Source organism: Trachemys scripta, chromosome 2, assembly GCF_013100865.1.
Source record: "Trachemys scripta elegans isolate TJP31775 chromosome 2, CAS_Tse_1.0, whole genome shotgun sequence".
Lineage (NCBI taxonomy): Eukaryota > Metazoa > Chordata > Testudines > Emydidae > Trachemys > Trachemys scripta.
The window spans coordinates 221,202,059-221,227,514 of NC_048299.1; the positions used below are offsets into that span (position 1 = coordinate 221,202,059).

Genomic DNA, 25,456 nt, shown 5'->3' on the forward strand with positions numbered 1-25,456 from the left:
GATACCAATGAGTTCAATTCTTTTATTGATAAGACATTACCCAGGCTCAATCAGTTTATTAATCAAAAATAGCTAAATCAGCACAATACAGAAAGTTAATACATCACTGGTCTGGAGAGCCGTCTTGCAGCATTCAGTTTGTCCCAAAGTATTAGCTCCCTTTGACTTATATTTATGCCCCACTTGTTTACAAGAAAATCCTCAAATCCACTGTATTAACAAAGCCTTATATCTCTTTCCTCATCTGGTCTTATACCTATTTTGCAAGACAAAGACATCTGTACCAACCAGATCCAGTTCAAATAACTATCTGTACCTAGGAGATGGTGCTTATTTCACAAGCCTCAACAGAACGTACATCTCATTTTCTGACAGACTCTAAGGATACAAAGAACAGAACTACATGTACAAAACCAGGGATTGCAACAGTTTAACTGCTAGTAGATTGCTACCATAAGCTGAACATGAGTACAGTTCATAGTTCTAAACTTAGCACAAGTATAAAACATTCCAAAAATATATGCTATACCTTCCTTGTTTCTTGTTAGTAACTTTCTTATTTTAGTTACACAACACACCTTATCTAATTACCCATATAATTACAGTAATAAAGCAATTATATATATATATATATATATATATATATATTTGGGTTAACATGTCTGTGAGAATTAATTTCGGAGTCCTTAATACAAACCCATTCTTTATTTGGTGTAACTACCAATGCAACATGAGCACGATAGCTTCTCAGACAATAGTTTTCTGCTTCACCTTTGGTCAAGCCATAGAGCATTGTGGGGCTCTGGTTCCGTTCAGTTATCAGTTCTTGATATTTTCCCAAGAGAACAGAATTATGCTAAAAGATCTGACTAAACAACACATATGCTATCACAGAGCCCACAACGTTCTGAAGAAGTAAACTTATTTCTTTCAAATATATGATAAGAGTATTATTCATTTTTTTTAATAAACCTGATTCTTTTCTAATTTATAAGCACAATCAAGATGCCATCCCTGGAGGTAAAATTTATTTCCCTGTAAGCGGTATTAAAAATGTGATCTAGGGCAATTATTATGTCATTGAATGAAAATTTGTCAGATTAATGAACCAATTCTTCAGAGGTAACATAGGATAAATCACTGTAAGGTAAGTTAAGCATTCTGGAGTTCTGCCACTTGCAATGCACAACATGAGTTTAATTATAAAACTTGCAACAAATAACTATTTACAGATAGCTATCCGACACCAGGGAATGGATGTTCAATCAAAAAAAATAGATTTGCTGAAATATAGAAAATGCACTACTAAAAACAGGGACATAATTATAAATCAATGCTTCAGTCTCTTCATCCTTACTGGGAAAATGGTGCAGGCTCTTCCGGGCTGTAAGACATTTTAAAAGTACAAATTACTTCACTGTCATCGTCTATGATAGTATCTTGCTTGGTGGAAGTCAGTTATTCTATATACAATTATAGCAAACCGTGGTATAATAATTTATTAACAAATAACAACAACATAATAATTTAAATTGGTGGTGGAAAGTGTGGAGCTACCTTTTCCAAAGGATACTGGTAATAAAGATACTTTATTATCATGGAAGACTATGCTCATTTTTAAAAGCAATGACTGCTACTAAAAATTTGATTCTTGCAGCACTGGAGACATCTGCAAAACCAGAATTAATACACTGCAATTCTATCCTATCAGAAATCGCAAAGTTGGGAGTCACATGGTACCCATGACGAAGGTACCTAGTCTCAGACCTCTTCACTCCCTACATATCAATTCATCTCTAATAATTACTTTCTTGGCAAACTGGCAATACGTTTCTGACATCAAAGTTGAAATTAATCCCCTAAATAAACTTTGAACTGTTGACTTTGGATTCCAATGAAAAGGCAACAAAAGATCTGAGCCTGAATCATCTAAGCAGCTGAAAGCGGAGACCGCAAGGCCACAGCAGAACCTAGGATATCATGGCACCAAAGGAATTCCTCACAACTGGATTGAATGTCAAAAAGACATTTGTGACCTCTCTAAGGATGTATGTGATATAAAAATCTCAAATGGCTGACATGGAAAATTAGCTACAAAAGGAAATTAAAGAAGAAATTTAGACTAGACAAAGTGGAAGAAAACAGGATGACTTAGAAAACAGATCTCCAAGAAACAACTTTTGCCTCTTGGGCATTGCTGAGAGTTTAGAGGGGAAGAAAGGGCTCATCAAATGCCTGGTACTAGAAGCCAGGAGTCTGGCAAGCCCAGACTCATAGTCTTCAAGCTACTGAAGTTCAATGTTAAAGTAACGTTAATGAAAGCTGCCAGAAAACCTGAAATCTTTATGTACAAAGACCACAAATTTTCTCTTTTTCCTGCCTTCTCAGCTGAGCTTAACAAAAAAAGGGTTGCATTCAATGCACAGGTGCTGACTTTCATTTTCCTGGCTGGGTGGTCCACCCCGAGGCCCTGCCCCCACTCCACTGCTCCCGCCAGCACTTCTCCTCTGCCACCGAACAGCTGATCGGTGGGTGGCTAGTGGGTGCTGAGCATCCACTATTTTTTTCCATGGGTGCTTCAGCCCCAGAGCACGCACAGACTCAGCACCTATAATTCAATGGCATAAAGCAAATCCTGAGAGGGACCAACCTCAGATACAGCATCAATTACCCATCCACTTTCACTATAGATTTAGAAGGTTCCACAGTATTTTGCATAACCCCCGCTGAAGCTTCACAGACACTTCGAAGACTGAGACCAGCTTTGACCAAAAATAGCAGAATGTTTGTTTCATCCTGAAAAGTATACCTCAAGAAGTTTAAAAATTAGTTTTTCTATGCATCCTTGTGTGTGTGTGTGTGTATATATATATATATATGTGTAATATTCACTTATATCATTTTCCAGCTCCTAGCAGATAACCAGCTAGACTGAACTCTTTTGTTGATCTGAACTGAGCAATAAGAACAACTGAATAATGCTGTAGTGCATAGACGAACTGTTTAACACTAAGCTGAGGTTTATAGCACCATCTGCTGACTGAAGTATTATCTGCACTAATCACCACAACTTGCACCACTAGACAGAATCTCTTCACTAGCTCTGCCGCTCATGGATTGTGTTACGGTGACCACAAGTCCTTTAGAATAGGCAACACTCCTGACATGTAAAGTACACTATAACCTTAAATAACATTAGTTATTCAATTTGTGCAGAGCATTGGACATACTGTGAATATCATTTTATCTTGCATTTTTCATTTTTAGATTTCATACTAATTTATATTTGATTTACCAGATCAATTGTAAATGTAGATGTGATGAGTCTGTATATGTATATGCATATAGTGGAGCCTCAGAGTTATGAATGCGTATGGAATGGAGGTTGTTTATAACTCTGAAATGTTCATAACTCTGAACAAAATGCTATGTTGTTCTTTCAAAAGTTTATAACGGATCATTGATTTAATACAGCTTTTAAACTTTATTATGCAGAAGAAAAATGCTGCTTTTCCTTTATATTTTTAGTAGTTTACGTTTAACATAGTACTGTACTTTATTTTATTTTTTTGTTTAGGTGTCTGCTGCTGTTGGATTGTGCACTTCCATTTCCAAATGAGGCATGTGGTTGATTGCTCAATTCATAAATCTGGTGTTTGGATCTCTGAGGTTCTAATATACATAGTAGAGAGGCTGAGGGAACTGGGCTTGTTTAGTCTGAAGAAGAGAAGAGTGAGGGGGGGGAATTTGATAGCAGCCTTCAACTATCTGAAGGGGGGGTTCCAAAAACGATGGAGCTCGGCTGTTCTCAGTGGTGGCAGATGATGGAACAAGGAGCAATGGTCTCAAGTTGCAGTGGGGGAGGTCTAGGTTGGATATTAGGAAACACTATTTCACTAGGAAGGTGGTGAAGCACTGGAATGGGTTACCTAGGGAGGTGGTGGAATCTCCATCCTTAGAGGTTTTTAAGGCCCGGCTTGACAAAGCCCTGGCTGGGATGATTTAGTTGGTGTTGGTCCTGCTTTGAACAGGGGTTGGACTAGATGACCTCCTGAGGTCTCTGCCAACCCTAATCTTCTCTGATTCTATATGTATACATAAAATCTGTAGGTATGAATATATTCTACATATTCTAGAATGCCCAATAGTATATACAGGGTTATATTTGACTTAAAATATATTTGTATTTAGAAATGTTCAGACTATTAGATAATATAGGGAGGGGAGGAGAGGATGGAACTGAAGCCATCAGAGGTCTGAACGTGCCCACACTGGCTTGTTTTAAGTCTGGGAGGTTGGTTGGTTTGTTTTGGGTTCGTTTTCCCCCAGGTTTTACCATTTTTGTTGAAATATTGTATTTCCATCTTGTGCGTGTTTTTATATATGTTGTGTTTATATTTTAGATAAAAATACAAATATAGGTTGTTTTTTTTTAAAGAAATTGCAAAGTTGGGAAAGGTTGTGTTTGCAAGGAAAACAAAATACTTCTGAGAGAGACAAGGTGGGTGAGATTAATATCTTTTATTGGACCTACTTCTGTTGGTGAACGGGGCAAACTTTCAAACTACACAGAACTCTTCTTCAGATGTCTAAATATATGTAGGAGGAGGGATAGCTCAATGGTTTGAGCATTGGCCTGCTAAACCCAGGGTTGTGAGTTCAATCCTTGAGGAGGCCATTTGGGGATTTAGTTGGGGATTGGTCCTGCTTTGAGTAGGGGGTTGGACTAGATGACCTCCTGAGGTCTCTTCCAACCCTGCTATTCTATTATCAGAATTCTTCCCTAAAGTCCAATTAAATATATACCCGTGCCACTCTGAGTATCTTTCCCAGACCAGAAAAATAGCTCTGTATAGCTCAAAAGCTTGTCTTGCTCCCCAACAGACCTAAATCCAATAAAAGACATTACCTCACCCAGTTTGTCTCTCTAATATCCTGGGGCCAACATAACTGAAACAACACTGCAAACGAAGTCCTATCAGTTCAGTTTTTCCCTTCTGGGACCATGCTCAAGTTAAAATTAACATAACATTGTAAGAAATACCACTGAACAAAAGTAAATTATGTTTCATCAGAATGGACTGGCTGTTAAGTGCTCACAGATGCTGTGTCTCCATCAATCATAAGAAGCTATACTGGGTTAGACCAATTGTTCATCTACCCCAGTGTGCTCTCTCCACAGGGACCAGTACCAGAGATTTGGGGTGGGAGGAGTACAGAAAAGAGCAGTTGGAATGATCCATCCCTGTCTTCTCCACTTGGTTTCTGGGAGTCAGAGGTTTAGGGTTACCTCAAGCATGAGGTTGCATCCCTGACTATCTTGTATAATAGCCATTCATGGACCTATCCTCCCTGAATGCATCTAGTGCTTTTTTGAACCCAGTTTACTTTTAGTGATCACAGATTCCCATGGCAATGAGTTCCACAGGGTAGTTTTGTGTTATGAGAAAGTACTTTCTCTTGTTTGTATTAAACTGGTTCTCTATTAAGCAAATATTTTGTGTTTCTCATTCTACATTTTATTTTTATGGTAAGGAAGAAATAGGCAGGAGGGATTCTGATCTAGGCAAACTACGTAAAGAGTGTTCAGGAGGCAATGGTGGCCAATACCATTGTAGTCAATCTTGTCTGAAGATCCCTTCCTGGGCTGTGGAAGCTTTTTCAGCCAAATGGAGTAAGGGCTGTAGAGAGAGGCTGTGAGGATTAAGTTCTGTACCTTAAGAGACTAACACAGAAGAGTTTGTGATGTGGCTAGGCTGGACTGCCTTGTTGCACTGCAAGAGGAAAATGCATTGGTCTTTCTCTGAGCCTGGAGACTGTTTCCTACTTATTTTTGTCCATCCCTCTGCTGGATCTGCTGTAATTACCCCAAATAAAACAAAACTGAGGACGTTTCTGGAAATAAAGAATAGGAGATTTTATCTCATTCTATCTACTTTGCCCAAGGCAGAGTGAGACTGGGATGTGAATAAAAGCTTTCAGTTCTCCTAGAGTGCAGCCTTAACAATTCTAACGTTTCATTGGTTGTTGGCAGGGCCGGCTCCAGCATTTCTGCCACCCCAAGCAAAAAAAAAAAAAAAAAAAAAGTTGCGATCGCTATCGGCAGCGGCAATTGGAAAAAAAAAAAGCAGCGATCGGCGGCAGCAGTTCAGCGGCAGGTCCTTCGCTCCTAGAGGAAGTGAGGGACCTGCCGCCCCCAAATTGCCGCAGGTACTGCCCCTCTCCCTTGGCTGCCCCAAGCACCTGCTTGTTAAGCTGGTGCCTCGAGCCGGCCCTGGTTGTTGGTGTTTGCTCAAGAATTTATGTCAAGTTAAAAATCAACACTCTCCTGGCAAATTACTCTCAACTGAAAGGAATTTATCTGCTTCCATCAGAATGCTTAGCTTTTGTTATTTTCACTTAACCATTCTATTTAGTGTCCCTCCTTTTAATAAGCCTTGAAAGCTTGCATAGTATGTGCTCACAGATCAAAGGTACACTATTTTGACACTTGAAAGGGGGACCTTTCCCCCGCAGAGAACATTCTACTACTTTATCTTTTTTAAAATGAGTTTTCTATATATAAAAATGAAAAAAAAAAACCCTTACCTTCATTAACTAAGAAGTCTGCTATGTAATATGTTACTTTCACAGCTGATGGGGAATGTGGTATGCCTGAGACGTTCTTCCATTCAAAAGGACTTTTTTCTGGATGCCACTGAACACCATAAATAGGGTATTTATATGCTGCCATAAACAAATTTTCCATCAGTGCACATACTAGATCTTCACTTAAGTCATTGCATGCACAATTTTATTACAATGAATACATTACTACAGATCGCACTAATAATTAGTGGCTTCTCTAACAGGAATACAAAGCCTTAAGCAGCAAGTTGGATCTCTGTTGTAAAAATTTATTCCTACCCAAAACTTCATATACAAGGTTTCAGGCCAAGAACAATATTTATTTAAGTTTAAAAAAATAATTTTGGCCATTTCTATAGTATGAGAACTTAAAGTTACAATTAAAATTATATATATTGTTAAACGAAAAAGGGTTTCATTCTATATAAACAAGTTTCTGCAGATTATTGTTCCCCCTTTGTAATCTGATTTTTAATACTGCAACTAAAACCTAAAAACTAAAGACTGAAAAAAGAATTGTTTAATTTAAAAAAAAAAAAAAATGAGCGAGTGCTAGGAGTTTTGTTAACTGCACAGCAGTTACTATCCAGCTCCAGTACTAGTCTATAATGTACATACAACATATATTTCGCCTAATGCATAGCTTCTAGTAGAACAATGACCAAATCCTCTCTCTAGCATTCTCTAGTGAATCAAGACATATGCTTCTGGAGTTAAACATCCAGATAAAGGCACTGGTAATGCAGGAGTCTCTTGGAAGACAGCAATGACCAGCTTTCCCTGTGCTGCAGGCACAGATAAACAGAGCAACATGGAGAGGCAGCATCAGTATCAGTAGACAGCCAGCAGCAGAATTCCAGAGTAGACACATTGCATTGAGGAGGCGATTAAACTAAAAAAATGGAAGTGGTGTCTTGTCCCTCAGCACTGAAAATATTCTGTTGATAAAAGTGTGCTGACATATCTGGTGTGGAGCAGTAGGGTGAGAGAGGGAACACGTATGCTCAGAGACATGCACATCGAAAGCAAAGTGCGAAGACTTAGGTTATCTCAAGAGTCCAGACAGAACACATTCCAATCAATTGAAAGGCAGGCAGTGCTGACACTTCACTGATTATCCTAACATTAAATTTGTATTCTGAACTAGTAACTACCCCCACCACTACCACACTCACTGAGATCTTCCACAATAATAACAATCACACTTTACATTAGAAACTGATCGCTACCTTCCATTGAGGATGCAAACTCTATCTTTCCATCTGTGTTAGTTGTCAGAACCTTATAGAAGTTGTGTAGTTTCTCATTCTTTCTGAAATTCTGCAGCAAACAAATGACAGAAAAAATGTGTTATATTTCTAGATTTAGAAGAATAAACTCATTTGGATTCACTAAATCATGTAATCAAATACCTTCATGGAGAGACTCCACTTGTGAAAGTGTGCCGTCAAAGGCTCAGTGGCAAGTTTTTGCAACAAGTCATCTGGAAAATTCTGGAACATCCTGCTGTCTTTTGCAGCTTATACAAAAAAAGACAAAGGAATATTCTCACTATTGTATTGTTAATGGAACATCATTAATAGAATGGGGATACATGTGATAAAGTACTGTCTGAATTCATTTAAAATCCTTTTGATTCTGTTCTTTCATTAGATTTTATTAATCTAGAAAATCCCATGTTTGTAATATAGCTCCAGCAGACTTCAGCCTAGCAATTCTCACCAGGCCATATGCTGAAGCCCTGATCTCTTGAGGTCCTGATTCTGCCACTTTTGCTCACACTGATTAGAATCTTATTCTACCATTAATTTCAGTGGGACTACCCACAAGATAAGGTATTTGTAGCGGGGCAGTCACCCCGCTTCGGCCCTGAAAGGGTTAAAAGCCAGCCCTTGCAGAGGGCTGGGGCTGAGAGCCAAAAAGGCTAGGCTGATTGGGGAAGCAGCCACAGCTGGGACCACGCCCCAATCAGGCCACAGCTGGCCCTATAAAAGGGCTGTGAAGCAGGGGCTGAGTCAGTCTCTCTCTAGCTCTTGAGAGAGAAGGACCTGACTGCCTGGGAGAGAAGAGAAGAGTACTTGGGACAGAGCAGTGCTGGGGAGCTCCAGCCTGGCAACTCCCCAGGCTGCAGGCCTTGGTGAAGGCCTAAAACAGGTACTAGGGTTGCAAAGGTGCAGCCCAGGTTTAGGAGAGGCAGCAGGTCCAAATCCCCTCTTGCCAATGGTGAGTGGCCATGACAGACTGCAGTCTGCCCCAGTGAGCAGGGGTTGGATGATGACTGGCCGTAGCCATTGAGGCAAGGTGGGAATAGAGGGTTGGGGGTTCCCCTGGGAGGGGAGACCCAGAGCGTGGGAACTGCCAGGGGTAGAACCCCAGGGTAGGAGGCACTGGGGTCTGGGAGAGACATGGGGGTCCAGTGGCAGATGAGATACTAGCCAGTAGGGGTGCTCTGAAGCTGGTGAAGAGCTAATTCCCAGGATGACCAACAAGAGGCGGTGCATCGCTACAATATTACTCTATGTAATTAAGAGAGGCAGAATTTGTCTAAATAAGGCAAGGCAATAGCATTTAGTCCATTAATTATTGGCAATTAGTTGGCGAAATCCTGCTCATTGCTGCAAGAGGAAAAAAAGTCAGAAAAAGCATCATTCAGAGTCAGATTCTGCTACCCATATGCTGACTTGCATCTCATTCTGCAGGTAGACCAATTGCTTTCAATGCTATGTCTTATACCACCAAGAAGAACAGTGCTGCCATTTATGATTAGAAGTGAGCCAATCTGCAAAGTTCTAATGCAAATGTCTCCAACGCTTGGAGGTGTTTGGATCCAAACATTTTAGTCAGCTCATTACAGAGTTGGGGGACTAGACCTAAATTTTGGATCTAGGATGAAACTTCCCCAAAGTTCATGGCTGTACAGAGCCACAATTTTGATTTTTGGCTTCTCTGTATATACCTGTGGCCTGCAAATAGTTTGCTCTCAGACCTCTTGTTTTACATTCATAGAATTCTATTGGTGTTCTTCCTGAAGCAACAATAGCAACGTAATAAAAACATTAGTCACCTGTTCCAAATCTTCAACCTTAAATGTTGGCTCGTTAGAGATTCTCTTTCCCCTTTTAATATTTTTTCTTGTAATTTGATTCCTGTGAAACCAAGTAATATTTATAATGTTCACCTGTGGTAAACGTCAGTGGGAGTGAAATATTCTCAGTTTTTGTTTTAACCAGTAAGTTCTTCTCACTGGTGAGGTATGTAAGCTCTTGATGTCCCAGACATGTTCCCCAGACAGGAAAATAGTCTCCTTTATCATTAGCCTTAAAAATAAGAAACAATAGTCAAGAAATGTGTCACAGAGTAACTTAAGTACATGTTAATATGCACTGGACCTTTCTAGGGTATTGGCAGATAATCTTGTGAGTGGCCTGGACATGAGAACCATGAAATGAGGACATTCCTACCATGAGGCAAGCACAGCACTATGAATTAACAAATAGTACATCCTTTTATCCCTATGCGGGACAGGGAGTGCTGCAACATCTAGCCCCTTTACGTGCTCGACGCTTGCATAGCCAGCAGTTTTGTGCCTTAGGTTCCTGGAGAAGAAATTCTGACTTTAAACAACATAAAATAGAAGTGGCACTGTTACCTTAAAAACAATGAAACTGATGTGAAATCTGAGTTAAGGGCAAAACTGGGGGAAGAGAAGAAAGAAAGAATTGCTAATAAAAAGCAGAATGAAACTAATTTTTGTCTCTTAAAGAAGCACATGGCTCTGAATATTCTCAGAGAGATCTGGACAGTAAGAATGTGGCATTTTTACACAGTAGTTTTTTCTGACCGCATGCGGGTTTTAAAAGCTCTGTCTCCAGAACGTTACGGGGCTACCTCTATCTTAACTATATCACTGACACTGTGACCCTAAAAGCTCACAGAGATCCTTACTCCTATAGTAAAATGTTGAAATATTGAATATCTATGCAAAGAAGCTCCAACAATATCACAGTATATTTAGAGCTAGGCTTGGAAGGATTAGATATTAGATACATATTAGTAAAAGTCAATTTCATCATACATACACAAACCCATGAAAAAATATTTCCATTGGTGATAACTGAAATTTACAGATAAGCAAAGTAAGGAAAATGCTGCTTCAGAACACACTAGCATTTCATTAAGAGTACTTACTTTTGTATGTTTTGACATGTGGTGATGACAATTTGTATTTAAACGGTATAAAGCTTTAAACATGTTGAATTTCAGCATCTACTGTCATTAAATAACAATTTGACCCACCCTATTTTCTCACCCTCCCCATAATTTCCTGCAAATGTGAAAATTTAAATTGATAAAAATAAAAAAAATGCTTTAAAATAAACATCAATCTTATCTGTAAAATATTTAAACTCTTTTGACATCGTTCATTCCTCACGTGCACCAGAGTAAGGGAAAGGAGCAGCAAGCTTTACACAGCTAGTATTTACGTGGCAGATGACTATAAATAGGCTTCCCATAGTTTGTTTTAAGTTTAAGTGAAACCATAATCAAGCCCTTAACATGTACTCCCCTTAGAGTTGCTGTGCCTAAAAATGAGCCTAGATGCTAACCACATATTTATCACTAAAGACTGAATTTTTTTTTCCTAATGTAGCTGAGAAAAGTGTAAGGCAAAACTCCCATTGGCTTCAAATGGGCTAGGATTCACCCCTTGCAGATACATGTGATTTAAAAACACAGTCACACCAAGTAATCTTTTATTTTGAATTTGACAAGGCAGAGTGGGAAGAGACATGGACATGAATTTAAAAGAACAGTAGAAATTCCAGTCGTCATATGTGCAAACATGCTCTTGACTGTTATAGTTCACGTTGCACTTATAAAATGTATTAGTATTTTATAGTGCTAATTAAGTTTCAAAAGATGCAGTTCACAGCACATAAGTATCAGGAGTAAAATAGAGAACAGAATGCCAGAAGGGTTATGTATAAAGAACTGGAAATTACTTTCTAAATTTTCAATTATCTTGATTGCATAGACCAGGAATCGGCAACCTTTGGCACATGGCCTGTCAGGGTAAGGCCCTAGCAGGCCGGGACAGTTTGTTTACCTGCAGGGTCTGCAGGTTCGGCTGATTGCAGCTCCCATGGTTCACCGTTCCAGGCCAACGGGGGCAGCAGGAAGCAGCAGCCAGCACATCCCTCAGCTTGTGTCACTTGCTGCAGCCCCCATGGGCCTGGAACGGTGAACTGTGGCCAGGGGGAGCCGCGATCGGCTGAACCTGCAGATGCTGCAGGTAAACAAACCATCCCAGCCCACCGGGACTTACCCTGACAGACTGCGTGCCAAAGGTTGCTGATCCCTGGCATAGACCAGGTCTAAAAAGATTTTCTCTCAAACTCTCTGTATGAAAGTACTGATACGCAAGCAATTATTGAGTTGTTGCGAAATGTTCATTTTCATGATCACTACTGTTTCCTGTATGGTCCCCCCACCAGACACTATGGCCCTTGCATGCTTACTCACATGTTTAACTTAATACATTGTGCATAGTTTTATTGAGGTAAATGAGACTATTCACACTACAAAAAGGTAAGCAAGCCTTTGCAATCTCAGGGTCTATAATAACCAGATGGCAATGCCCAAGAAAAAAGATGGCGGGGAGAAAATAAACTGCTAGAAAAGTGACTCGTACCCTCCAATACGTGTATACATCAGACCAAACACACATTGTACTGTCCCCCAGTTATTTCACAGTGGCCTCCTGTGCAATGAGAAAGACCTGGAGTACAGACAATCAGACACAACACTATCCAGGGCAAAGCACCTACCATTTTGAAATAATCTCTATCAACCAATACCAGCGAGAAAATATCACTGTTTTCCTAGGCTGCTGTATGCTATATTCTGCACAGCTAATGTTCCCTGATGCTGCATCATCTTATGCATCGTACATATTATGCTTTAGGGTTGGTCAATTTTTTTTTAAAATTAGACTTTGCTACAGTGGTTTTCATTGAAATTTTGAATTTGGATGAAAAAAATCCATAAAAATCACTTTTTTGACTAGCTCCACTATAAAGGTTCCCACAAAAAGAGAGAGAGAGAGACTGACCTCTCTAGAGGTAAAAGATTCATAAAATGGAGAGATTCACTGCCACCAGGACCTTGGAAGAGCAGACTTCTACTTCAAGATAGGCCAAGTCGGACACAACTAACCTTTGAAAAAACTGACTCTTAGAAAATGAGAATTAATTATTTATCTTCAGTGATGAGTCAGAGTATCACTGGCATATTCCAAAAGAAACAGCCTCATGATAAATTATCCATATAAATCTAGATAATTCTCTGTAAAGAACTTTTTCCTACCTGGCTGCATTACTGTGTGATGAATCAAGCTCACTTCTAAGGTATTGTGTACTGATTTGCAGTTACTGGAGGTCAAATTCAAAGGAAATTCATAAAATGAGTGACTCGCATTAACTTACACTCTCCTCTCCCAGACAGACACACTTAGATCTATTGAAATCTATTTGCCCAGGTGAAGAATAAGGGAATTGTAGTGGGTGGGTGCCAAAAGAAGTTGTAAATAACATCACTTTAGCGTCTCTTTAGACTCCCGTTAACACTATATAATGGTATGACTTGAGCAAACTGTATATGTACAGAATTAATGTATTTAACATTTAAATATTCTCTGGTTTTGGATGGTATCATTATTTACTTTTTTTTATTGCACCAGTGCCTAGAGGCCCCAGTCAAGAATAAAGGCTTCAGTGTTCTAGGCTCTGTATACACATACAAACAGACTTTCCCAACTCCCAGAGATCAGAGTACAATGATGAAATCTAAGAGGTGGAGGAAACAGATAGGAAAAAGGATACTTATTAGGCTATTTCCTTCACCATAGCTCATATCTGCCTTCATTATGCATAGTAGATGAGAGAGTAAAATATCTGTATTGCTAGGATAGATTTGTACAGTTAAATATATTGGGGTAAGTATGTTAACCACAGTTAGCAAATAGGATATCCAAGATTTTCAGAAGTGACCCATTATTTTGAGGTCCTGACTTTTTGGGTGCTCAACCTGAAACACTTTAAAGGGCCTGATTTTCAGAAAGTGCTGAGTACTCACCCAAACCCCTGAAAATCTTGGCCTGATTTAGTGTTGAGCAGAACATCTGAGCACTTCTAATTCGCAAAAAATACACTGGATACTAAGAAAGGTTGTGTAAGTGTTGTCAATAAGGGTGACTATTTGTACAACATTATTTGTAAAATTTAGCGAAAAGACATTAACAATTGACTTCACTTAAATTATTTAGCGATGGGCCTCAAACCTTAAAGTTCAGATTATAATTTTCTGAAGTTTGGAGGTGTTCAGTTCAGACCTGCATCTAAAGCTATTAGATGATTTGTTACACACACATACCAACAGTCAGCTGCTTATTAACAGGTTAACAGGAATATATTGCACTCCAGTTGGAGACTGTCCAAATATAAGCCTCCCATGATTTTGGTCCTTGAACACTGACAATAACCAGAACAGTTTTTCCTTTAAGTGGTTACCTTTAGTGCCTTCTTGTAAAATATCCTAGCAACCCTAGCATATTCTGAAGTCTTAAGACTAACACCACCTCCTGGGAAAAGTACCCTGAAAAACAATAAAGTATTATTACATGTAAATAACTACAGGTCTAGGCATAATATAATGGGTAAACATGGACAAGACTGATAAGAGCCCTGAGACCTAAACTCACTGGAGGCAAACACAAACCATATGATCACAATGTCTATGTGCTATAGTAAATTCCAACACTTCAAAAAAGGGATGGGGCCTGCTGATAATTAAAGATAATATTTTCAGAATGAAAAGAACCTGAAGCTAAAACATACAAGCTTTACAAGATAAAAGGCCATATATAGCATTCTGAGCTGAAGCTTCCATCTATGATTCAATGGATGCAGATACTTTCTTTTACAAAGTCAGATTCTCACAGCCCTTACTTAACAGAGCATGGAAGCAAGATGGGGTACGGCCCTCCCTTATTCATTTGTGCAGCCCTCCTCAGTTTGCAACTCTGATCACAGATGAGTGGGGAAGAAAGGTAATCAGCAGCTACTTGATCACTACTCCCCTTTGCAAGTAGGTGGGTGGTGAGGGGATAAGGAGTGGGAATCGACTTGGCTCTGCCCCCTCCAATAGCCAGGTTGACAGCAGAGTTTTCACAAAAAGGAGTAAAATAAGTTACTCCCTCCCCAGGGAAGGAATTGTCACTCTGAGTTACAGTTCATTCTCTCGCTTCCTCCTGCTGCTGGATAGCTATGTGCCACTTCTCACTCAAGGTGTGTCACAAACAGTCTGCAAACTAAGGACCTAGCACTGCCACCTTTACTCACATTGAATCACAGCTTACTCCATGAGTAACCCCAATGAAACTATTCATGGAGTAAGATGGCATAAGTAAAGGTGGCAGAATCAGGCCCTCAGTTGACACAATATCATGCAGCTATCTGACAGATTCACATTGCTAAGGAATGGACACAAATATTCCCTTTTAGCAGGAGTGTGTGCATGTGCAGTACTTAGCACACACTTGCAAGAAAGAGGAAGATTAGACTCGCATTCCCTACTTAGGAAAACAAAGTATCTGAGTCTGGAATCACCAACGGTAAAACCAAGAATTTAACAGTAAAACAACAGTGGCTCTGATAACATGAAGCCTTTCTAAAATATATGTTAATGAACATTTCAACAGAGACTGATGCACAAAACTTACCCATTAGTAGCCTGGAAAATTTTGTCACTCTTTTTCTGAACGATATAGTCTGAAATCCCAACAAAGATAGTTATAGGATCTATCTGAAATTTCACCACATTTTATCATTAAAATACCAAAGATATTTCATACAAGCCATCTGCAATGAGCATGGAAAGTGTATAAGAAGTATGTATGAAAAGTAAAGAAGAGAGGACTTCTAGGTCATTAAAGGCCAAAATCTGCCACCCTCACTATTATGAATGGTACCCTACTTTTCAGATAGTCTATGAAGGGTGCACAACTACAAAATGTGAAATACTGGCTAGGCAGTGGGATTGCTAAAAAGGATCTGGGGGTTACAAGGGACCACAAAATGAATATGAGTCAACAATGGGATGCAGGGGCAAAAAAAACCCTATACATTCTTGGGTGTATTAAGTGGAATGTCATATGTAAGAAACAGGAGGTAATTGTCCCATTCTACTTGGCACTGGGTTGAGGCCTCAGCAGGATTACTATGTCTAGTTCTGGGCACCACGCTTTACAGGGCTGGCTCCAGGCACCAGCTTTGCAAGCAGGTGCTTGGGGCGGCCACTCCGGAGAGGGGCGGCAGGTCCAGCTATTCGGCGGATGGTCCCTCACTCCCGCTCGGAGCGGAGGACCTCCCGCCGAACTGCCGCCGCAGATCGCGATCGCAGCTTTTTTTTTTTTGGCTGCTTGGGGCGGCCAAAACCCTGGAGCCGGCCCTGATGCTTTAGGAGAGATATGGACAAATTGGAGAGAGTCCAAAGAAGAGCAACAAAAATGATAAAAGGTTTAGAAAAAGCTGTACAATCAGGATAGATTAAAAAAAATCTGGGGATGTCTAGTCTTGAGAAAATAAGACTGAGGAGAGACCTACCAACAGTCTTCAAAAATGCTAAAGGCGGTTATAAGGAGGATGGTGATCAATTGCTCTCCATGGCTGCTAAAGGTAGGACAAGAAGTAATGGGCTTAATCTGAAGTAAGTGAGATTTTGATTAGATATTAGGGTAAACTTTCTAACTATAAGGATAGTTAAGATCTTTGGAATAGGCTTCCATGGGGAAGTTGTGGAATCCCCGTAATTGAAGGTTTTTAAGAATAGGTTGGATAAACACCTGTCAGTGATGATCTAGGTTTACCTAATCCTGCTTCAGCACAGAGGGCTGAACTAGATGACCTCTTGAGGTCCCTTCCAGCCTTAAATTTCTATGATTCCATGAATGGTACCTTACTCTTTAGGGAGTTTCACTGGGCCACTTCATGCCCCCTGGAGCCATACATGGACAGGACTGTCTGCATACAGCGCTCACCCTTTTCACACAGAAATGGGGGCTGTGCCAACTTCTTGATCCTGTCTCCACACCAATAAGCCTCAAAGAATTTAGTCAGAAAAGACAATATAGCCTCCCTGGCCCCTCCCTCCAACCCATGAGGCTTTGGGAACAATCCCTGGTAGTGTCTCCCCACTGGAGTCATGGTGTCAGAGGTGATGCAGAAGCATAGGGCACTCATGTGGATGACTCTGTCCTCCCATGGATCCACTAGGACAGTGGCTCTCAAACGTTTTTTACTGGTGACCCCTTTCACATAGCTAGCCTCTGAGTGCGACACCCACCCCCCCCCTTATAAATTAAAAACACTTCTTATATATTTAACACCATTATAAATGCTGAAGGCAAAGCGGGATTTGGGATGGAGGTTGACAACTCATAACCCCCCATGTAGTAACCTTGTGACCCCCTGAGGGGTCCTGACCCCCAGTTTGAGAACCCCTGCCCTAGGATCTTCCAGATCTCTGGGGATTCATCAGAGTTGAGGGAGGGACCTACAACAAGAGTGTGGGATGCAGTGGCAGATTTAGAATTAGTGGGGCCCCATGTGCAGCTTCATTTTCATGCCCCCTCCCCCCCTTCGGGATCCAGCCAAGAAAAAGAACATTCTCTCATCTCCGCCCCATTTTTCATTCCTTTTTTCTTCATCCTCCTCCTATATTATAAGTAATAGGAAGTAAATGAAAATAAAGTGAGGTACCTTGATTGGGGCAAGGGGTTGGGGTGCAGGAGGGGGTGTGCAAATCAGGCTCTGGGAGGAAATTAGGGTGTGGGCTCTGGGCTGGGGCAGGGGGTTGGGGTGTGGGAGGGGTGCAGGCTCTGGGAGGAAGTTTGGGTGTGGGGTGCAGGGTCTGGGTTGGGGCAGTGGGTTGGAGTGTGGGAGAGGTCAGGGGAGCACATTTACCTTGGGTGGCACAGCTCCCAAAATGACTGGCACACCCCTCTGGCAGTGGCTCCTTGGTGGGTGGGGGTCTCTACACCCCGCTGCCCACAGGTGCCCGTCCCCACAGCCCCCTTTGGCTGCAGTTCCCAACCAATGGGAGCTGTGGAATCAGCGCTCGGGGCAGGGGCAATGTGCGGAGACACCCCGCCCCCCTCCAAGGGCCACAGGGATATGCCAGCTGCTTCCGGGAGTGGTGCGGAGGGAGGCAGCGTGGGCAGGGAGCCGCCTTAGCCCTGCTGCACTGCTGCCAGCATGTCTCTGTGCGCCCCTTGGGAGGAGGGGGGCAGTGGATCTCCATGTGCGGCCTGGGGCAGGAACAGCACGCGAAGCTGCCTCCCCCCACCCCGCCAGGGGCACGCAGAGATGTGCCAGCAGCCAGCCGCTTCCGGGAGCAGCATGGGGCCACCAGCCACATAATGCAGAGAGCATGCCTGCCTGAGCCCTGCTGTGCCACTGTCCGAGACTCAGGGGCCGGTTGTCAGATGAGATTTGTCCTGCATTTTGGGGGCCCCCGTCATTGGGGGTCCCATGCCACAGCACTGTTTGTTTCATGGTAAATCTGCCTCTGGTGGGATGACCTCTTCAAGGAGATCTTTGTAGTGATTTCATCCCCCAGGAAACTTCCCATGGACTTATTTGTACAAGAGGATGACCTTGGCCATTGATTTTAAAGAGACCACTTACAGAGTAAGTTGCTACCCAACATGAGTAAGAATGACAACTGAGCCCTTCAACATGCAATTCCAACATACATTTGCCTTCTTCCCTACTGGAATCCTGTCGTGTATTAGCCTGCAGCACAATATATTATTAACAGTGCTTTAGATACATGAGATCTTATTCCTTTCTCACACTGGTTTTACACTTCACTGACTTCAGTAGAGTTACTCTTAATTTACACCTGTGTCAGCAAGGTCAGAATTGCCCCACTTGCTTGCTACACACACACTCAGGCTACCCCCTGCCACATTCACAGTCCTAGCTTTCTCAATTTGCCCCAGCCACCTTTTTAGTTAAGAGCCAGTCTCTGTGGACAAGGAGCATGTTTTGCCTTAGGTTCTCAGATCAAAGTCCCAGGGAGATTCAGAAAGCTGGGGAAGACCAATGGGATCCTCAAAACATCAGCTATGAAGAGAGATTTCGTGCATGGTTGAAACTTTTGTGATTTGTGTTTTGTAGCAACATCTAGGTACTATTTTAATTCCTACTAACATTGTATTTGCTGTTATCGTTTTATATTTTCCTCTTGGCCAAGAAGTGCTCTTCTGGCATCAGCCTATTGCCTGTATAAGCCAGAATGTTACTTTGATCCAGTACCTGGAATAGTTGCAAGATATAGAGCTCTTTGTGCTAGTAGTTAGCGAGCCAGAGTATGAGAGGAATCAGATCTGGACACTTCAAGCACTAGTGACAGTCTCCCTCCATTCCCTGAATCCTAGCATTATTTATGTACACATGGCAATACCCCTCTACCTCGATATAACGCTGTCCTCGGGAGCCAAAAAATCTTACCGCGTTATAGGTGAAACTGCATTATATCGAACTTGCTTTGATCCACCGGAATGCGCAGCCCCGCCCCCCCCCCCCCCCCCCCGGAGCACTGCTTTACCGCGTTATATCCGAATTCGTGTTATATCGGGGTAGAGGTGTATATGGCCCTGAAATAGCATGTATTTGGAAACTTCACAGACTGCAGCTAGCAACTGGTACATATGTTAAGTCTGAAGATGAAGAAACACTTTTAATACATTGCATTGGCAGACACCAGCTTGCTGTGAGTCTAGCCTCCATTCCTAGAGATCTTGCAAAATGCTGTGCTCCTTCTATAGTCTGTGAGGAGTTGAAAGTACAGAGTGACTCAGCACTTTTGCATCCAGAAACTTTCTCGGTTAGGCCCTTATTATGCAGTACAAATCCAGGAATTACCACCCACTTCTATAAGGGAGCCTACCTTATTGGCACAACTCGTGCACCAGCAGATTCTATAAACTTCACATATGAAGCAGCAATGTAGGATTTTCCATACTTACGAAATGTTTTAGAGAGACTTTCTTGTGCCAATATCCCTAAAGGGACCAGAAAAGAGAGAGTCGATTGGTGCTATACAAACTGCAATAAATATAGTCCAGAACGCGGCAAATTAAATCAAACTCTCCCATTACCTTCGCTAACTGATTTGAGACATAAATCACATTAAGTAGTGTTATATCTAATCATGTACAATGAACTATGAGAAAATTGGAAAAATAAGTAAACGAGCTTGCCTAGCAATGTGGTGTCAAATAAAAGCATTTCAACAGTGTGAACTTTAAATTCCCTGCCTTATTATTCTGATTAGTGCCACAACTTTCTTTAAATATATTTTCTATATTTAAATTTATTTAGAGCTTAAATAAAGTGTCTCTAATATACCATTATTTGTTTAACATTATTGGCCAGCAGAGCACTTTAATGCAAGATGCCATTTCCAAAGATTTTAAAATCAAATGCCCTGGGCCCACAGCCTAAACCCTGTAGTTGGACCCTGGTCTCACACAGTCACAAAGAATTAACAGAATCCCGTATTAGTTCAGGAGTCTGCCCACTCAGATTGGATTGCAAGATTGGGACCACAGTTATATGTATCAGAGGTGAGGTGACAGACCATATATATTACTTACTGCATGCCCAATGAATCTGTTGCAAGTTATTTTGGCAGGCAATATTTTAGAATTTTCCATTTTTACCTTTTTGTGGACTGTTTCTATTTTCAAAATTCAAAAATATCTAACTGAGATATTAAAACCGTATCTTAAATATTAGCCATATGAAAACCTACAATAATGTCTATTTGAATTCTAGAACTAATACTGTCTTAGGCCTAATCCTTCAAACAGTTACGCATGGACTTAACTTTAAGTATGTGAGTAGTGAATGAAATGAATGAAACCAGGACTACTTATGTGCTTTAAATTAAGCACATGTATGTTTGCATGATTTGGGCCTTAGACAATATCTTGTTATGAAAATTTACACAATGATAGTTGGATATTTTCTAAATTCTACATTAGAACTTTTTCTAGACTGTTGTGTAACTGTGCCACATGACTCACTGTATTACAGCTTGTGAAAACCTGTGAACCCCACACTGTGTTATCCAAAACACCAGGCCAGATCCCCAGGTTGTGTAAACTGATCTACTAGCTCCATTAACTTTTATATGGACGTCTGACTCCAGCCTGTCTTTTGCAGACTAAATGCTCACAATTTACTTTAGATATTGAAAGCAAAACTCACTGAGATATTGACAAGAACTCATAACAAACAAACCAGCTCTGAAAAAAATTGATTCTTTTTAAAAAAAAAATCAATACCTGTTCTTATTTCAAAAGGCACAGATGAGCTTTTCTGAAAAGATGTGAAACAGATCTAGAATCTTGAATGACTCTGTGCCTCAATTCCCCATCTGTAAAATGGAGATAATTGTACGTCCTTACCTAAGGGGGGGCAATCTGGGAGAGAGCATTAGGGCTTGACTACACTTACCGGGGGATCAACGAACAGCGATTGATTTAGTGGGTCTAGTGAAGACCCAATAAATGGACTGCAGATCGCTCTCCTATTGACTCCTGTACTCCACTGGATCGAGAAGAGTAGGGGGAGTTGACGGGAGAGGGTCTCAGTTGACATCGCGTAGTGTGGACCCCGCGGTAAATAGATCTAAGCTACGTTGATTTGAGTTACGCTATTCACGTAACCCAAATTGTGTAACATAGATCGAATTTCCCCTGTAGTGTAGACAAGGCCTTAGACAGAGAAAATAAAAACTTATCCCTGATGGATAAGTGCAAGCTTTACCGTTATTGCAGAGGTAGACACCATCATAACAGGTGAGTAGTTCAAACAGTGAGAAGATGGCTCTTTATTGACACAATGAAGCTTTATACTCAGGATGCCAACACCCCACAGAGGTGTTGGAGGTATGGAGCGGGAGGGGTTTTGGAGGAAGGAGAAGGTATTTTTACCTTATTTTAATGCATTCCTCCAACTGACCCTCTTGTGTTAACATCTGCCCTAACCACCCTCTGCTCCCTTTCTCCCTCCTGGTTACAAGGGTGTGTATTGCTCAACCGGCCTCTGTACACCAGTGCATACACACAATCACACCTCTGTCACACTCAGTAGCAGGGGTGTCAAGATGCCTCCGTGCCCTCCCTCTGCCTGCATTCTCCTCCACCCTTGTCGCTCCTCTTCTTACCAATGATGGGTCTCTCATTGCTGTTCCTCAGATTGTTCTGCAGCACAACCAAGGCCAGAGCATCGCAGCAGAGCAGGAGTAGAAGGAAGGTGCCCAGTGAGGACTGTAGCCATGGGTAACTCAGCATGGTCCCTCACTCACAGCCCAGTTCTTGTCCTCTGTGAGCTCTACAGGTGTGTGTGTCCTGAGCACACAGCACAGGGTTAGCAGGTTTGTATAATTTTGGGTGGTGCCGAGAACGGATCCAAGTCCCACCCCCCCACCACCACACACACACCCCTGCCTATGGCTCTAGGAGGGAGTTTGGGTGTGGAGGGGGTTTGGGGTGCAGGCTCTGGGATGGAGTTTGGGTGCTAGGTGGGGCTCTGGGATGGGACAGAGGGTTGGGGTGTGGGAGGGGGTGTGAGGCCTGGGGCTGGGCCGGGGATGAGGTGTTTGGGGTGCAGCAGGCAGGCTGCCCTGGGGCAGGGAGCCAGAGAGGAGGACCCCCCCCCCCCCCCGCTCCCCCCCCCGCTGGCAGCAGCGAACTCCGGAGGTGGGGGTCTCCCCCCCCCAACCCCCTCCCCAGCACAATACTCACCCAAGCCCCCCCTTGCTCAGGAGGTCCAGCCAGGATAAGCCCCCCCCCCCCTTTGGAGTTGACTCGGAGTCACCTGCCAGGGGGAGGCTGCCATGTGCCTCCTCCCTCCGCCCGCTGCCGGCGCAACAGCCACCAGGGCCAGCCTTAAGGAAAATGGTGCCCTGGGCGAACTTGTATTTTGGTGCCCTTTGAGTTTAAATACATAGTACTTTCACTATAAGGGGGTGGGGGACTGCAGTGAAAACTCTAGTTTTTTTTGCCGATAACTTAGAAATTAGCTATTGATTGCTCTGTACACACACAAATCCACAAATATTTCCATCAGTAATAATTAAATTATTTACATATAGGGAAAGCAAGAAAAAAAAAATGCTGCTTGAGAACTTGTTAGAGTCAAAATTCAGTGATATAAATTTCTGAATTTAGCTAGTTACAAATGGACTAGTGAATTGATAGTTAAATCAATAAATCCTTTCTGGTTTTAGGATATTTATTTTTTATATCTTGACGTGTGATACTGACACTTAGTGGTTTTTGCTGTTTTGTTGTAATCGTGTTGGTACCTGGATATGAGAGCCACAGTGTGGGTGAGTTAATATCTTTAATTGGACCGACTTTGATGAAAAAGACAAGCTTTCAAACCCTGCAGAGCTCATCTCCAGGTCTGTGAAGCTCAAAAGAACTTATTTCTTTCACCAACCAAAGTTAGTCCAAACAAAGATATTACCTCACACACCTGGTCTCTCTGTTTGTGTTTTAATAGCTTTAAAGCTTGAACTCTTTGAATTCAACTTTTGCTGTCATTAAAAAATTATCTGACCTCCCACCCATAATTTCCCACAACTGTGAAAATAAAAAATTATAAAAAGACAAAAAAGCTTAAAAATAAACCATTTATATATTACACATCGAAGTTATAAAAAAAAAAAAAAAAAGTGCATTCTACCAAGCCTATTTATAAACCAGAGCAGCAGAATTGAAGTGTGTGGGGGGTGGGGGCAGAGCCTATAATCCCAATAGAGTTATTTCTCAGTTTAAGGGCCTGATTGAAATGTAGATCACAACAATCACACATTATCCTCAGTTCCATCCTCACACTAACAGCAGGAACCTGAGTGACTTCCAGAGGAGGAATGACATTTTCAGGATATGGGATTAAGATGGGAGTAAAGAAAGGAGTTTCCTTATTCTTAATCTTGATGCAATATAGAAATGTACACCACACTGTGCCCAACAGTTTAGACAAGGCCCTGCCCCAAGGAATTTCTGTATACTGTTAAGTACGACTTGTAGTGGAAACAGAAACCGTTCAAAAAAGAGAGCCTGCGGGTGTGGGTAAGCAATCAGGGACTGAAGGAAAGAATGGGTTTCAGGGTCACATCAGACAGGCAGACACGACCCACTGTGACTCCCATTCCCACTCCTGTTCAGATGGGGGTGGGGAGGGAGGAGGCACATGGGGGAGCTGATCTCAGTCACACTCATTTATCTCGTATGCACCCGCCTGCCTGACTCTGGGGAGGCAGCAGCAGCCCCCCGGGACTAAGCGAGTCCCTTCTGAGCCAGGGGAGTGGGGAGGACAGGACCTTCAGCTGCTGATGGGGTGGGGGCACAATGTAAAGGTTCCCCCCCCCCAACAGCTCGAGTGTCATACCCCCCTCCCCAGGCAGCCCAGCCCTATCCTTTGCCCTCAGTTCCCCTATGGGAAAGCAGCTGTTCCTTCCTTCCTCCCCTACCTATCCTCTCCCTGCAGATTGGAAGCAGCAGCCCTTCCTCTCTACTGCTCTCAGGCTCCCAGCTGTTTGGTGTCCCTGCTGCTTGTTTACCTTTCTCCTCCTGGTCCCAGGCTGCCTCCAGCAAGGGGGGGCGCGGGAGGGGGAGAGCTCAGCAGGCAAGGGAAAGCCCTGGCAGAAAATTGGGGAGGGATAATGTGACCCAGTGCATGCTTCCCCTCTCCCTCCCCCCCCCCCCCCGCCATGTGTCACCTCTCTGCAGGGAAGGGATGGGAGGTGAGCAGGCAGGCTGCAGCAGCGCTCCTGGTTAGCGTGGTACTCACTGTGAGGAGCTAAATGTTCGCTCCACTCCTGCTGGCAGTACCAGGGGAAAGACAAGTGGGGCTCGTAGTGGGGAAGAGGAAGAGAAGGAGGGGGGTGGTGGGACCTAGACCTGCTCTACACGAACACACAACCAGAGAGCGGGGCTGCTCCAAGCCCCCTATCAGCCGGAACACACAGACACAAGCTGCACGCACACTCCTCCTTCAACCCCCCTCCCTGCACCAACCTCAGCCGCCCATCCCAGACATCAGGTTGGGACACAGCACAGCCTGCCCCACCCAATCCCCGTGTGCCGGGAAAGTGGGGAGCCCCCCGGGCACCCACCTTTGCTGCTACTCCCACCAGAGGAGTTACCTGAGAGTGAGCTGCAGCTTGGGTGTGTGGTTTTTTTTCTCTCCCTCCCTGACCATGGCTGGGCTGGCAGGAGTGCTTCCCCTCCTTAAACCCAGCTGGCTGGTCGCAGGTAAGGGTCACGTGGGACATATCAAACGCGGCCCCATCAGTACATCGCACTGGGCAACTGCTCTTATCACCCTGGCACAAAGTGCTCTCGCTCCCGTTTAGCTACTTTGGGTGTACTGAGCATGCTCACTCGAACTGAGCATGCCCAGTAACCTTCGTTGTAGCCACTGCCCTCTCTCTGCCCTTACTTCTGCTAACGATTTGCTGCCTCCTCTTTGGGGGGGTTTAAAAGGATTAAGGGGGGCAAATCGCAGCGGGGGGGCTGTCAGGGTCTGAGCAGGGGGCAGAATTTTACTGGCCTGGGGGGTTCAAGCTACTGTAGCTAGCGGCAGAAGAGGGGCTGAAGGGCAAAAATCGGTGGTGGGGGGTGAGAGCCGGGGTTAAGCGGGGGGGGGGGGGGGGGGTGAGACACTGCCAGACCCCGTGCGGGTAC

The 25,456-nt window shown here is 42.8% G+C and overlaps 1 protein-coding gene across 1 annotated transcript; it reads right to left on the reverse strand.

Moving 5' to 3' along the window:
* Positions 1-2: 2 nt before the first annotated feature.
* On the reverse strand, positions 3-24,352 carry LOC117873525 (gamma-glutamyl hydrolase-like). Its single transcript, XM_034762993.1, is given in 11 exon segments — positions 3-1,384; positions 6,589-6,726; positions 7,857-7,947; positions 8,040-8,146; positions 9,806-9,944; positions 14,196-14,280; positions 15,407-15,433; positions 15,435-15,455; positions 19,639-19,753; positions 21,925-22,108; positions 24,331-24,352. Coding segments are annotated over 10 exon segments (969 nt in total). The 5' UTR covers positions 22,052-22,108; positions 24,331-24,352; the 3' UTR covers positions 3-1,265.
* Between the last annotated feature and the right edge of the window lie 1,104 nt (positions 24,353-25,456).